The 14,962-nt window shown below is 45.5% G+C and overlaps 1 protein-coding gene across 1 annotated transcript in view; it reads right to left on the bottom strand.

Moving 5' to 3' along the window:
* The window catches only part of ZNF862 (zinc finger protein 862), a 30,183-nt gene extending 15,507 nt beyond the window's left edge, over positions 1-14,676 (bottom strand). Inside the window, exons 1-5 of the mRNA XM_011941436.1 lie at positions 14,416-14,676; positions 8,056-8,167; positions 6,540-6,644; positions 4,405-5,102; positions 2,488-2,665 (exon numbers count right to left, since the gene is read on the bottom strand). Coding sequence (XP_011796826.1) covers positions 2,488-2,665; positions 4,405-5,102; positions 6,540-6,644; positions 8,056-8,167; positions 14,416-14,439 — 1,117 coding nt within the window. The 5' untranslated portion in view covers positions 14,440-14,676. The remainder of the gene's footprint in view (positions 1-2,487; positions 2,666-4,404; positions 5,103-6,539; positions 6,645-8,055; positions 8,168-14,415) is intronic.
* Positions 14,677-14,962: the final 286 nt, after the last annotated feature.

Raw genomic sequence — 14,962 nt, 5'->3', positions numbered from 1 at the left:
TTACCCCAAGAAGAAGTTTTGTGTTCTATTTACAAAAAATATTTAAACATAATGCAAAATAATATTTGGTTTTCAACTCTTAAAGCATTTGTTATCTGGGCGACAGAGTGAGAGCCTGTCTCTCTCTCTCTCTCTCTCTCTCACACACACACACACACACACACACACACACACACAAAACAAAGTTGAGTTTACCCCAAGAAGAAGTTTTGTGTTCTATTTACAAAAAATATTTAAACATAATGCAAAATAATATTTGGTTTTCAACTCTTAAAGCATTTGTTATGGAGGCTAAAGTGTGGGAAATTAAAAAAAGAGCCAAAGTAAAAATAATAATAATAACAATTACAGAATCTCCACTATGTTTTAACACTACCTCATATCCCAATTTAATACTACTATATATCACTTTTAAATATACAAATAGCTTATGCCAGGCCCTGCCCATAGTCTCCAGGCTCCTTAAGATGCTTTTATATCTCAAACATGAAGAACTGTTTAAATTGGGGGATAAAGGATAACCAGAGATCCAGTTAAAGTAACTGAAAGGAATCACACACATGCAACTCCGTTTCTAGACTCCCACACCTGTCTCAATTTCATGCACAACCGGAGAAGCCAGGCCCACCCCCTAGAAAGCCTTTCTGATTCCTGCCTCTGACCCTCAAGGAAAATGAGTTCCCTTCCCTCTGATTACATTTTTTGTTCATCCAAATAAAACTTAAAGACCTTAGTTAGCTAAGATTTCCCTACCGCCTAATTTATGTAAATGAAAAAGAAAATGAGAAAACGTTTAGATCGTGTTCTATCAAGACACAAAATGTGAGGGAACAGGCACAGGCTAAACAATCCTGGCCAGCCCTCCCTGCACTGCCGGAGAAGCTGCCCTGGGCTGGCAACACCATCGCCCGGTACTTTCACAATCGCCCGGGGGCCTCACAGTGAAACTGAGTCGCTAGTGCCAATTACTCTAAAGGAAAACCCACCTTTTTGTAGAGGGTGTGCATTTTAAAACAGGTGTGAATTTCGCCCTCACTCTCACTGCTCGTCAGCACAGCAGACGCAGTGATGCTCTTTGAAGAGATACTACTAACCTAAGGCATGATGACAAAACCTCTGTCACCACAAAATAATTAATTTAAGTCACTTCTGAATGTTTGGGGAGCCATTTAAAAATTATGAACAATGACAAAAAGATGTATATAAGTCAAGGATGTTTACAAAATAATCCAGATCTTAGCTGCACCCAAAAGTGCAGTGGGACTATGACATCAATCAAGTCACAGACTTCTTACTTCCTGTTCTGCAGAAGTCACAACACAGGTTGCTGCTGGAACTCCTTAGTTATGTACAATAGCCTGTTCCACAAGGTTTCTGTTACCACGTATGTTAGTAAAGAAATACATAAAACATGTAGAAGATGAAGAGTTGGCCAGGTGTGTGCTGGCTCATACCTGTAATCCTAGCACTTTGGGAGGCCAAGGCGGGTGGATCACCTGAGGTCAGGAGTTTGAGACCAGCCTGGCCAACATGGTGAAACCCCGTCTCTACTAAAAATACAAAAATTAGCCAGGCATGGTGGCACACACTTGTAGTCCCAGCTACTCAGGAGGCTGAGGCAAGAGAATTGCTTAAACCTGGGAGGCAGAGGTTGCAGTGAACCAAGATCGCGCCACTGCACTCCAGCTTGGGCGACACAGGGAGACTGTCTCCAACAAAAAAAGTTGTCTTTCCATCTTGATGCTTCATAAGAACCTTGCTAACTGCCAGAAAGCGGCAAAGAGAGGATAAAACAGCAGATGCAGGAGAGGAGAGCACCATCCTGAAGAGTAATAAGCACTGCCGTCTTCCTAATCTGCCAAGGTCCAAACCCCATGACTCCCATGCTGAAGACTGCCAGCCCTTGCCCGCACCTGGCCAGGATGCAGGAGCCTCAGCCCTGGGCTGCACAGATAAGGGTGGCTCTGCCAGGCCATCCCCTCCATCATGGTTCAATGCCCTTCCTCCTGGTCCACCTGGCTTTGAACTCAATTAAAACATTTCCTACTCTATAAAGGCTTCCTGATCCCTCCCACCAATGCCCAGGAAATCAAATCCCTCTTCTTCAGTAGCCCCGGGTACTCTTCTGGAAGCTCTTTTATGGGAAACTGTATTATTTTATAGTTTCTTATTAAAATGTCTGTCTCTCCCACAAATGTGCTAGGCCCTTGAAAGCAGGGACCACGGATCAGCTGTGCTCCTCTGGCACATAGTAGGTACTCCAAAATGTCTAGTGGGGGACGAATGGATGGACAGATGGGTGGATGAGAAGGTGATAAAGCACAGTTACACCAAGCAGGGGAGTTCTGAGGTGCAAAAGCCAGGATTGGTCTCTGCCTACGCACGGGGAGGGGGCAGGAATGGGAAGATAACCACAAGCCTCAGCTCCCCTTGTGGGCTTCCCAAGTCAAATGAGGGTGGCGAATAAGAGGCTCGGTGCGTCTTTACCTAAGGATGCCAGCAGCTCGTAGTTCATCCGCATCACGTCTCTGTACAACTCCTTCTGCCGCTTGTCTAGCATGCCCCACTCCTCCCGGGTGAAATACACTGCCACATCCTCGAACACCACCGGCAGCTCCTCAAAGACCACAGGAACCTCCTCCGACAACCCCTCTGCAGAAGGGTCCTGGAACAAAGAGCAGTGGCCACTCAGCACCGCCTGCCAAGCCAGATGCCTGCGCGACACTTCTGGGGCCTTTGGAAGCCCTATTTCTCCTGGGAAGCTCACCAAGAGGCCCAGATGCACTCAGAGGAATGAATTTATCCACCGAAAGTCAAAGAATCTAATTCAGGAGGCCAGAATTAGTAGGTTAAAACCAAGTGAGACTCGGTTAGATCCTAGGATCTCCTGGGTGGAAATGAAAGCGTATGGAAAGAACAGGCAGCTGGGCAGAGCCTCTCACTGCATGCTGTCCTCAGAGTCCTGAGAGCTGCCTCCTGGTCACCTACAACTAAAAGGTGACCGTGTGCCTCTAAAAGCACCTGTTAAGATTTCCCAATGGGATGGGAATGAAGAGGTGGTCAAAATAGTTAAAGATGCTTACGACCAGTAACTGGTTTACACATGCCTCACTGCTAAAGGAATTCAGATGATAAAAGGTTAGATCTGTTTATTAGCTTCTAACACTAAAAAACGTCAGGAATAGGAAAAGAAATGAGCTATGCTGTTTTTCTGGATTTTGGAAAAATGAGAGTGTACGCAGTTGAACTGGATTCCTTATGATGCCAGCTCTAGGAGGAATCTCTGAGTTATTCTCGCCAGACTCCTGGACGGGAGTTAAAAATAATTTGTTGTAAAATTCTACTTCTATGCAATAGGTGAGAAATGGGCAAGCTTCCAATGAACACAGTTTCCTTACAGGACAACTTTCCAAAGCATTCGGTAACTACAGAGGAAATTTAAGGTGGGCGCTAGAATACTTAGTGCCCAGCAGTGCTGTGGGGAGTGGAAGGAAAGCATGGACTGGCAGCTCAGGACTCTGGGCAGATTCTGGCACTGACTATAAGAGCTCTAGAACCCCAGACATGTCACTTCCTCCAAAGTCTGTTTTCTTCCAACAAGATAAGTTTAATAGCACTTGCTCTACTGGCCGCACAGCAACATCAGAAACATTACGTCAAACAACACGTGAAAAAACTGCAATGTTTAAAAGTGCAACATGACTCCAAAGTTAAAGTTAAACTTTAAAAAATACTAGACAGGTGTGGTAGATCATATCTGTAATCCTAGCATTTAGGAAGGCTGAGGTGGGAGGTCTGGTTGAGCCCAGGAGTTCAAGACCAGCCTGGGCAGTATAGTGAGATTCCCATCTCTACAAAAAATAAAAAATTATCCAGGTGTGGAGACACACACCTGTGGTCCCAGCTACTTGGAAGGCTGAGTGGGAAGGATTGCTTGAGCCTTGGAGGTGAAGGCTGCAGTGAGCTATGATCACACCACAGTCCAGCCTGGGTGACAGAGCGACACCCTGTCTCTTAAACAAAACAAATTTAAATATCAACTATTTAAGGGCTCTGTGATTGTTTTGTGGTTGTAGATTATTTCTTGAGATCTGTGTTTATTTTGGATTCTGAATAAAGATTATTGTGTCCTTTATACCGGAAGTAGAAATGTTCTGTCTCACTAATTACGTTTTGTTATTTGCAAAAAGGGAGATAATAATAGGGCTGTTGTCCAAATTAAATGAGATAATACATGTGACGCATCTAAAACAATGCCTAGTCCATGATAAGCATGTTAGTATATGCTAACATTATGATGTCAGCAGTGGGTTATTGCTAGTATCCGTCATCAGCCTGGATATACATTGTTCTCAGTATAGAATCCTTCTCCGTAAGATACAGCAATCATTATAAACATATTACCTGAATGCAGGATTCTACTGCATCATTACATAAAATATCAATGTCTGAGGAGCTGTGGATGTCATCAGTGACTTCTTTTTGCCTCAGATCTGAAATGCAGTCTAGATACATAGCAGGAATTGCTCCATTCCCCCCAGGGTCCTCTAGTTCAGCTCTTGAGCTTGGCAGGAGCTCAGCCATGCTATCAAAGCCTCCCAGAGGCCCTGGGGGGTAGAATATGGGGTAATCTGCAGTGAAGAGCGGCTCCGGGCTGGCCAGGACATCTCCAGATGGGTCTCTGATGCTCTGGAACCGGGCTGCCCAGATGGGGTCCCTTGCCGCCAAGGCATCGACACAGAACATGTGGGCCTTGCTCTTGGCGTGGTATTTGAGAGTCTCCACCTTGAATGGTCCTGTATAACCTTCTATTAGTCTTGACCGTTTGTCCCTGATGGAGGGGTATTCTCGGCAAGCAGAGCAGAACAGAGCCGTCTGCTCCTCATTCATGATCAGCCACGGAAACTGCACAAACCATGACTTCTGGATGGACCGGGGCTTCAGGAGTTTCCTGGTTCTTCCTGCCCAGTCTCCCTCAATGTGTCCACTGCCCGTACTGAGGTGGGAAAGGCAGGCTTTCTTCTTAGGCGGCAGAGACTGTCCACTCTCCCTGGTGGGACCTCGCACGCCCATTTCTTCCATGTAGCCCATCTGTTTTTTTCCTTTAGAGAACAGGGACGGAAGGGATTTGCTTTAAAATCCTATAGTTACAGCCACTGCAACTCACAGTGGCTCTGAAGAACCTCAAATATGAAAGGGGGAAAGCAAACACACACACCTGAATTTTCTTCTAGTCCTGGCCAAGTCTGCAGGCCCTTTCCTCACCTAATCCAGAAGAAAGCCAAAGGGATGGGCTTTACGGAACCCTCCCCCTCCTTTTTGTTTTTTGAATTTAAAGGACAGATACAACCAGCCAAAAGGAGATCTTTGCAATCTGATCTATGAAACGTACAATCTTTAGGAGTCAAAATTTATTTATGGATAAGAACACTAACAGAACATAGGATTTAAAAAAGATCACTAAAGCCACACACCGCAACTCCAGGGGAAGACAGCTACCTATCTCCTGGGCAGGCAGCTTTGGTCCCCAGGTGTTTTCCTTAAGCTATAATCTATCTTCAAATACTTTTCCCTCAAAGTACTGGATGCTGACCCAGTCCTCAAGAGAAACTCAAGTCTAATTCCTCTCTTATAACACAAACCTTCAAACAGATGAGGACTCTCATGACCTCACATCATTTTTCTTCAAGCTGAACTAGAAGTTTCTTTATTCACTTAGACGAAATGCAACTCAAATGACTCTAACTCCTGTGGAACCATTTCTTATGTACCAACATCAGTTCCATTGCCCAGTGGCTGAGGACTCAACATTTTTTGTGCCAGGTCAACAGACTGGTCTACAAAACTGTAAGGGCATGAAGCTGTTAATAAGAGTCAGAAGGCTCAAAATAAGAGCCAAGCAAGGAGAAATGAAACAAAACAAATTTGTCTCTACGATACTTTCCAGAGTCACAAAGCTGTCTAGAGCTCCTTGTGGTCTGAGAGAAATCACAAGGGAAAACAAACTTCTGTGATTTGATTCATATAGGATCTTGCTCCCCACCTCCCTCAGTAGGGGTTGGGTTAACTTGGTTATTTTACATAATGACAAAATGTCATCTGGCCTGGCTAAGCCAACCCTTGAACAGGAGGGTCTTATCGAAAGAGGGAAGAAAAGATAAATCCCTAGAACTTAGCAGACAGTTGTTCATTCATTCATTCAGTGATTATCTATTGTGCAATAGCTGGGTGCCAGGTATTGTTCTAAGCACTAGGAATATGGTAGTAAATAAGACAAAGTCATGCCTTCATGGAACTTATAATAATTATAAATAAACATACTCTCCTGGGTAGAAATAAGACAATGGGAGATGAGAGGTTGGAGAAGGACATTAGGGGCAGTATGTATATTTAGATATTAATCAGATGACACCTGGGAGGAGAACAGCAGTGTCAGTTGGTGGAGAACAGGAAGGGCAGAGGATGAGCCTGGAGTCCTGGGGCTGCCCCTGCTCCCTCTCCAGCCAAGCACCTGCCCCTGAGTGCAGGTCCATACTCACCTGAGTGATGCTCCAGGTGGCTCCCCTGGCCCTGGACGCTGCCAAGCCATGACTCTGGCCCTCGTCCGAACTTACAAAACAGCTCAGGGTTGGCAACAGTTGGTCCTGAGTAAAGAAAAAAAAAAAAAAGAGAGAGAGAGAGAGAAAAGCACTATGAAGACCTGGCTCTGGGTCACAACACAAAGGAGGTATCTGTCTGCGACATCTCTCAGCATGGTAAAATAAGGGGCCAAGGAGGAAAGTAGGAGTCTTGGTGGTTCAGCACAGTGGTTCAGTGGTTTAGAAACTCATATCTGTGAGGCCCTTAATAGAATAGGAGACTAGGAGAAAGGAATGAGGACAAAAGGAGGCTAAACAGGTATAAAAACTATGGGTCAGAAACCCAAATGCTGAGACAGGCCAGCCTTGTAATATAACAGAGGAAACCAGGCCAAGTTCCGGAGCTGTGGCAACCTGCAAGACGTAAGGGAACAGTAGCTACTCAGCTGCAGAAGGGCTGCCACTCGGGATGCAGGCTCAGCCCTGCCACATCGTCCTGTTTGTCAAGAGAGGCCAGAAATCCAGATTCTTATGTGAAAAATCCTAATAACTAAATATTGGCAATTTAAAGAAGCCAAACAAAAGAAACAAAAGTCAAAAAACAAAGCAAAACAAAACTCCAAGCAGTAAGCCATATCTGGCCCATGAGCTGCTTGCTACTTTGCAACTTCTGGTTTGGAAGAATCAGTGGTTTTCAAACTCTTTTAGCTGGCACAGGAAGACTCAACCCAGCTGCAATCCTTCCACCCACAAAATGCTGAGATTGTGGCTTCTACTATGCCTTACACAGCAGCCAAGACGAAATAAGAAAAGCATGGCAGACAGTCATCAAATTGCAATCAGTCAGCAGTGCCTACGTGTACACACATGTTGAAATACAACCAACCACCTCTGTCCTTGGCACAGAAAGTCTACCCAAAGAATCAAAGGAAAGAGCATTCAAAAAATAGACGAGATGAAAAATACACTTGTGCAAACTCTTAAACTGTTTTATCTCACTAAATCTCTACAATAACCCTAAGAAGATGGAAATTCAGGCTTAAAAAGGCCAAAGGCACTCAAGTATCCAGTGGAGAGCTGGGACTGAGATCAGAGTTCCACACTGCAAATGTGATGCTCTTGCCACCACTGCTTCCTACCTCCAGCGTCCTACGGGCTCCACAGATCCACAGGCCTAGCTTCCGAGTTTCCCTCCTGGCCCCTTGGGGCATTCTGAGGCACCAGGAGACAGACCCAGGAGTCTAGCCCAGGCCTACCAGATTGCCCCACTTCTCTTGACCATTTTAAGGGGAGAAGAGAAAGGGTGATATGTGAATTTGCATGCAAGGTAGATACGGGATCGAGCAGATAGGTGGTATAAAGATGCCTAGACAAATGCTTGGATTCCAGAAAACTCTCTCCAGTGTTCCTGACGCAGATGAGGTTGGGAATGATGATCTAGACTGACGGTGGCAGGGATGTGGATGGGCACCCATACCCAGTGGTGCCACCAGCTTGTCGGAACCACAGAGCTCCTTCTGTTGCTGGCTCAGCAGCACCCATTCCTCCTGGAGTAAGTACACAGTGATGTCATCAAACGTCACAGGAGCCTGAAAGGAAAATGACAGCTGCTAAGTACCACCCTCTTCCTTAGATTTATCTTCCAAAAGTGTTCCTGATCACCTGAGGGTACCCTGCATGGGAAGGGGTGTTGTCAATTTATATGCAAGGCCCACACCCCGTATCTCCCCACCTGGGTACAGATCACAGTGAGAATGAGACTCGTTTCTTCCGGGAAGTGCCATGCACTGGAACGAAACGGACCCATGAAGGAGCTGGCTTAGGAGCTTCTCCGTCCCCTCCCTGCGTGCTCTTTACCCGCCTCCCACACGCCCGTTCCTTCTCAGCCAGGGGCTGGGCAACAACCTAGGGCACATTCTTTCATGGAACCTTAAACATGGTAAACCTTCACTTAGGAAGATGTGCCTGATGTCTAGAAATAGCTGAAAGTCATTTAGAACTATGTCTGTGAATGATGAAAACAGGCAATGCTTTGGGGCTGAGATCTACATCCCGTGTGGCTTGTAAAGGGGCTCTGTGGGGCAGGGAGTTCAGAAAGTGCTTGGAGGAGTTCCAGATTAAGATGGCAGATTAAACAAGGCCATTTAATTTTGTTTATTCCCCGTTAATTTAAAAGCCCCCTCCCCCAAACAAAATCCCCACTATACTAGGAGGCACAACAAGGAGACGACAGCAATATGCTCTTGGAAACCGAGAAGCAGATGAAAAAGCAGTCATTCAGCAGATCCAAGAAAATCAAATCCTCGCCCGGCAGCAAAGCGGAGAACCACCCAAGGTACACTCTGCATCCTCAAAAGCTTGGCATCTTCCAGCACAGGAAACCTCTAGCACAGGAGGGCAGGCAGGCAGCCCAATGGAATGAGAACTAGGGGAGGGCTGTGCCCCAACAAATGCCTCCCCAGGTTCTTTACACGAGGCTCCAGCTGACAAGCCTGTCCTCCCTCTCACGAGCACAGAGTTATTAGAGTTTTGGTCTTCTACCACTAAATGTCAGCAGACTGGACTACCAGACACCTGGGGAAAGGATCTAACAGGGACTATAGAGACCAAAACAGATGGGAGGTGTTGAGGTGGCGGGGGGGTTGCTAAGAAAATGTAAGGGAGGCATGGAGAAAAAAACTTAAAAAAAAAAAAAACTATCATCTAATCATCAAAGAGGTAAGGTACTGCAGCCACGCAACAAAGTGTTATAAAAGAAATCAACAGAAAAAGTAGAAATGTTTATCATTTTAAGTTTTGTGCCATGAAAACACTACCTAAAGAAATTTTAAAAAGAAGTAAATCAATCAAATTATCAACAGAAAACAAATTTCTCAGTCCAAAGAAAAATAACATTGGGAATAGCAGCATGCCATTTAAAAATAGGTGAAATATCGATTTTAACCTCGACAGTAGACATTTCTTGAGGAAAATGACATAGATCATTCTTACTGGTCACTATCATAATAGATTTTTCTTATAGTGACTGCAGAAAATTTGGACAATAGAAATAAGCAGAAAAAAATGTATTAAGATCATGCACATTCCCTTAATTGAAAAAGAATTACTTTTCATTACCCTTCTTTCCTGAGAACCTGTTAACATTTTATATATAACCTCCCAGTCTTTTGTCTATGAATATGTATGAACAGTTTTAAAAACAAAAATGGAATTGTACTGCCAAATGTGTACATTTAAATAACTATTTGCTGTAGAGTGTCTTCCAAAGCAAAATGAAACATTTCCAAAAACCGATTGGAAGACAGGCTCCACTAAAAGAAAGTAGTCAAACAGGAAAGGAGTCTAAATGAGATACAGCCTAGGGACAGACAATGTGGGGGAAGCATTGAAGATAACCCCAAGATTAGGCTGAAGGCAGATTCAGGATGACTGCTGTATCCCAGGACTGGAGGGCAGCCCATCCAGATTGGGGCAGGTTAAAACACTTGTGACTCAGGACAGCCGGGGTCCCTCTTCATGCCCATCCTTCCCGGGCATGCACAGGTGAGCATAATAAGGACCAAGGAACCCATCACGTTAGCTCCACCTGAGAAGGAGCATGGCTAGGACTGTCCATTTGGACAAGAGTGTCTTCCCAGCAAGAGTGATAACACTAACACCTGGTACCTCTCTTAAGCAGTATTATAGCAAGAGCCTTCTGATTCTAGGTGACTGCAATGTAAAGAAAACACAAATCTGCATGAACAAGAGGAGTTCCTCATCTATGTGTAATGCAGAGAATATCTCCCGATGTTTTATTTTAGCGGTTCCCACTCTCTACAGGGTAAAGCTGTCTGAATTCTCAGTCTAGCACGAAAGCACCCTCAGTCTGAATCTAACCCACTTTCTAACTTCAGCTCTGTGCATCGCCTAACTCAGAACGTCTCCTCCAGCCAGATTCATATCACTGCAATCACCCAGCTTATCTCGCACCTTTCCTCTCTCTACACTCCCAATCTTTAGATCCTGACTGCCCACTTCCTCCCACCGACTTAGAATCCACCCACCCATAAAGCTGCGATTCACGTTCTCTTTCAGGAGGGATTTTCTAACCACCTGGCCCAAGCATTTATCCTTCTCCTGAGCAAGGAAGGCTTTATATCTCCCCTAGAGTCCAGTGTTAAGGAAATCTATGCTACTTGGTTGATTTTAAAACTTCCTACATCACCACCACCCTTCTCCCCACAACCATGTTATATGGAAAGTATTTTATAGGCACTTAATTCATTTTTTTCATTCAACACACATTTATTACTTAAGTGTTTCTATGTGCTTGGTGCATGGTAATTCAAAGATATGAGATTAAAATCTACCAGGAGGTGACAACTAAGATGTAAGTGCAATAATAGAACCATGTTCAGAAAAAAATGAGAAAGGAGTATCAGTCACTTGTACAGGAAAGATAAGAGAGGGCCGGGAAACAGAAACATTGAGGCAAAAAATACATACAGAAACAAGTACACATATAGACTTCTCTTTGTGGGCATCAACAGCACAATCTCCTAGGAGGCACATGAGGGGGCGGGCTGCAGTGTTCTTCAGAGCACCCACACCTTGCAGCAAAAGGGCTCCTGTAGTGATGCTATTTTATAAGGATTCCTATTGAATGAGACCCTGTTAAATGCCAGGAGCTGCTCCACTGTTCTAGCCGGGGATGTAACAGTCAACAAATATGTAAATAAATAAATAAACATGAGAATTTTGTTGAGTGATAAGGGTTGGGAAGAAAATAAAACAGGATCATGGGATAGAGTATGGTGGGGAAAAGTCTGACCGGTATCCATTATTCTGCCAATGACAGGCAAGATGTCCTACACTCAATGTGGGATATCAATCCAATGGCCCAAGATGGCTTTTAGTTAATAAAGACCACAAAACAGCACCCAAGAGTCTAGTAATAGACCAAATCACTATCTCACAAGGTAGTCTCCCAGTTCTGAGCCATAAAAATGCTGTTCAGAGTGGAGCTGTAGAACAGCACCGCTATTCCTGGTCATTCATTTGCAATACATCTTACACTGCCAGTTGGTTTTGTAATTACTTTATTTCATTCTTGTATGAAGTTCTCATTTCCCATATTAGAAAACAACTGTAAGGCCGGGCGCGGTGGCTCAAGCCTGTAATCCCAGCACTTTGGGAGGCCGAGACGGGCGGATCATGAGGTCAGGAGATCGAGACCATCCTGGCTAACACGGTGAAACCCCGTCTCTACTAAAAATACAAAAAAAAACTAGCCGGGCAAGGTGGCGGGTGCCTGTAGTCCCAGCTACTCCGGAGGCTGAGGCAGGAGAATGGCTTAAACCCGGGAGGCGGAGCTTGCAGTGAGCTGAGATCCAGCCACTGCACTCCAGCTCCGGCAACAGAGCAAGACTCCGTCTCAAAAAAAAAAAAAAAAAAAGAAAACAACTGTATTTGGGAAGGGCGAGCACCTTTCTAAGATACCTTAAAATAAAGACTAGAATCAAGGGTGAAATTTCCAGTCTCTGAGGTTTCACTTAGTGGTTTCACTTAGTGGACCAGAAAAGGAATCAGGTTTCTCCTCTACCTCCCAAAATGTTTGTACAGTCATGCATTGCTTAACAACGGGGATAAGTTCTGGGAAATGTGTCCTTAGGCAATTCTGTCATAGTGGAACATCATAGAGTGTACTTACACAAACCTACATGGTACAGCCTACTACACATCTAGGCTATATGGTATAGCCTTTTGCCCCTAGGCTACAATCCTGCACAGTATGTTACTGTACTGAAAACTGTAGGCAACTGTAACACCTGGTTATGTATTTGTGTATCTAAACATAGAAAAGGTACAGTAAAAATACAGTAGAAAAGACAAAAAAAAAAGGGTACATCTGTATTGGGCACTTACCATGAATGGAGCTTGCAGAACTGGAAGTTGCTCTGGGTGGGTGGGGGGGTGAGTGAATGAGTGAATGTGAAGGCCTAGGATATGACTGAATACTTCTGTAGACTTTATAAACACTGCACACTAAGGCTACACCAAATTTATTAAAAATTTTTCTTTCTTCAATAAATGAACCCTAGCTTATTGTAATTGTTTTATAAGCTTAATTTTTTAAACTTTCTACTCTTGTAATAAAACTTAGCTTAACACACATTGTACATCTGTACATTTTTCTTTAAATATTTTTGTATTTTATTTTCTAGCAAACCATTCCATCAACAAAAGGTATTTTTCTTTATATTCTATGAGGTTTTCTATTTTTAAATTTTTTTTTTTTTTTTTACTTTTTAAGTTTTATTAAAAACTAAGACACAAACACACACATTAGCCTAAGCCTACGCAAGGTCGGGATCATGAAGATGTCACTAGGTGACAGGAATTTCTCAGCCTCACTGTAGTCATAGGGAATGTACGTGACAGCCGTGTTGATGGAAACCTTTTTATACAGCGCATGACCGTATTTCTCTCTTCTCCATTAAAGGCTAAGAAAGCCTACGACTAAACAGAATAGCTTGGAAATCAACCTCAAATCACTGATTCCAATATCAATCCCAATATTTTTTAATCCTTCTTCCCCCTACATTTTGCTCCTCTTTATTCAAATTCAGGTTCAATCTAAATCAATCGGGGGATATTTCTAAAGGGTAAGGGCCATAAGCTCCAGCTTTTCTTGGGTTTTGTTGAGCTTTATTGTCTTGGACCGTGTACTCTGTGGGTGCCGTGTCTGGAAAATGCATCACTGTAGCTTGTGGAGGGGATGGAGGATGGAAGAGATGCTCATGCGAGAAATCACCTCTTTTGAAATTCAGAGTCCTTCCTAGTCTTCCCAGGAAAAACTACAGCATCAAAAGAACCTCATTATCCTTTTCTCTCTTTTGGTGTGGGGCAACCCTTCCAGGCGTGTCCAAGTTATTGAAGTGAAAACTGCAGGGGAGCTCCTTGAGAAAGGTGATCATTTCCTATTTATCCTCATACTTCCAGCATCTCGTTCAATTCGAATCACAGATCACAAATGTTTATTAAATGGACAATTTTTTTAAGGGACTCAATAAACAGTCGAAAACGTTTGTTGAGAGAATTCTCCTCTGTGCCAAATAAGAAACAATCCTCGAGAACTGGCAGCAAACAACATCCAGAAAGATGTTAGTCCCAAGAGGCTGCCACTGTCTCCAAGCTAATGTGCCCACAACCACACTGGTCTTTGCTGACACGGCCTGGAAGCGCTGGCAATCCCGTCAAATCCCTGAACTCCACCCCCAAGCACTTTCTTTCCACCTTTTCTTCCAACTCAAAGCCTTTTGCCCAAAGCCAATTTATGACACAGGTTTCTAAGCAATGCCCAGGTATTCCATGAAGTACATAACCTAGAAACAGAAGTGGCAAAAAGCATGCCAGAAGCCCTCTTTTCAGCCCTTTCTTGGGAAGCAGGATCTCGGCAGGGCCAAGCCCTCAAGCGTCCCACCCTGCGGCTCCCACTGGCGTCGGATCCAGACTCCAAGCCTTAGCCGGGCCTCTTCAAAATGCCGAAGGTGGGGGGCGAAACAGGAAGCACCTTCGCATCGCTACACTCGGGGGTCACCCAACCCAGCATAGACCCAGCGGCCACTCGCCAGCTCGGGGAGGATGCGCGAACACCGAACGGGCGCGTCCACTCCTCTCCGCCACCCTCCCGGGGTCGGCCGCCGAAGTGCGGGAACAGAGGGCGGGTCGGCGAGTCCTTCCCTGCAAGCCTGGTTCATCTGCGGGGCCTCCGCCCGAGCCGCCCCGCCTCGCCCGAGCCCGGCTCAGGGATCCTCGGGAGGGAGCGGGCGGCCCACGGGCCTTCCAGTCCTACCTTCCCCGACTCTCTGGGCTCCATGGCCCCGCTTTCGGAGGCCCGTGCCGCCCCCTCCCCCCGCGGCCTGGCCTGAGGATGCAGCCGCCGCGACCGCCCCGGGGACCCAAGCTCCCGGAGAGAGAGGGCACCCAGGCAGGGAGGGAGCGCGGCCCGAGAACTTCGCTCTCTCACGTCGGGGGGCGGTAGCGCCCGTGGACCCAGGATAGGCGCTGAGCTGGGACTCGCGTCGTACCGAGCGAACAGCTTTACGGCCACTGCCCAGCCCCGGGCGGTGGGGCATGACGGGAAGTGTAGTCGGCTCTAGGTGAGCGGCTCTCGAAGCTGCTATTGGCTCCCGGGATGCACGTCCTGATTGGACGCCGGCGGAGCGCTTGCGGCCCTCCCCGCCTCCCTCCGGCGATAGTTACTAGGCAACGGCCGCGTGGCGTCCTTTAGTCCTTGCAACAAGGGCAAAGCGCTCTGATTGGGCTACGCGAAGGCCAATGTCAGCTTTGAAGGTTCTAGGTTTTCTTTTATTAAGGAAGGCAATACTTTTTGTTTTATT

Source organism: Colobus angolensis, unplaced genomic scaffold (assembly GCF_000951035.1).
Source record: "Colobus angolensis palliatus isolate OR3802 unplaced genomic scaffold, Cang.pa_1.0 Scaffold2, whole genome shotgun sequence".
Lineage (NCBI taxonomy): Eukaryota > Metazoa > Chordata > Mammalia > Primates > Cercopithecidae > Colobus > Colobus angolensis.
This window is presented reverse-complemented; position numbering and strand designations above follow the sequence as displayed.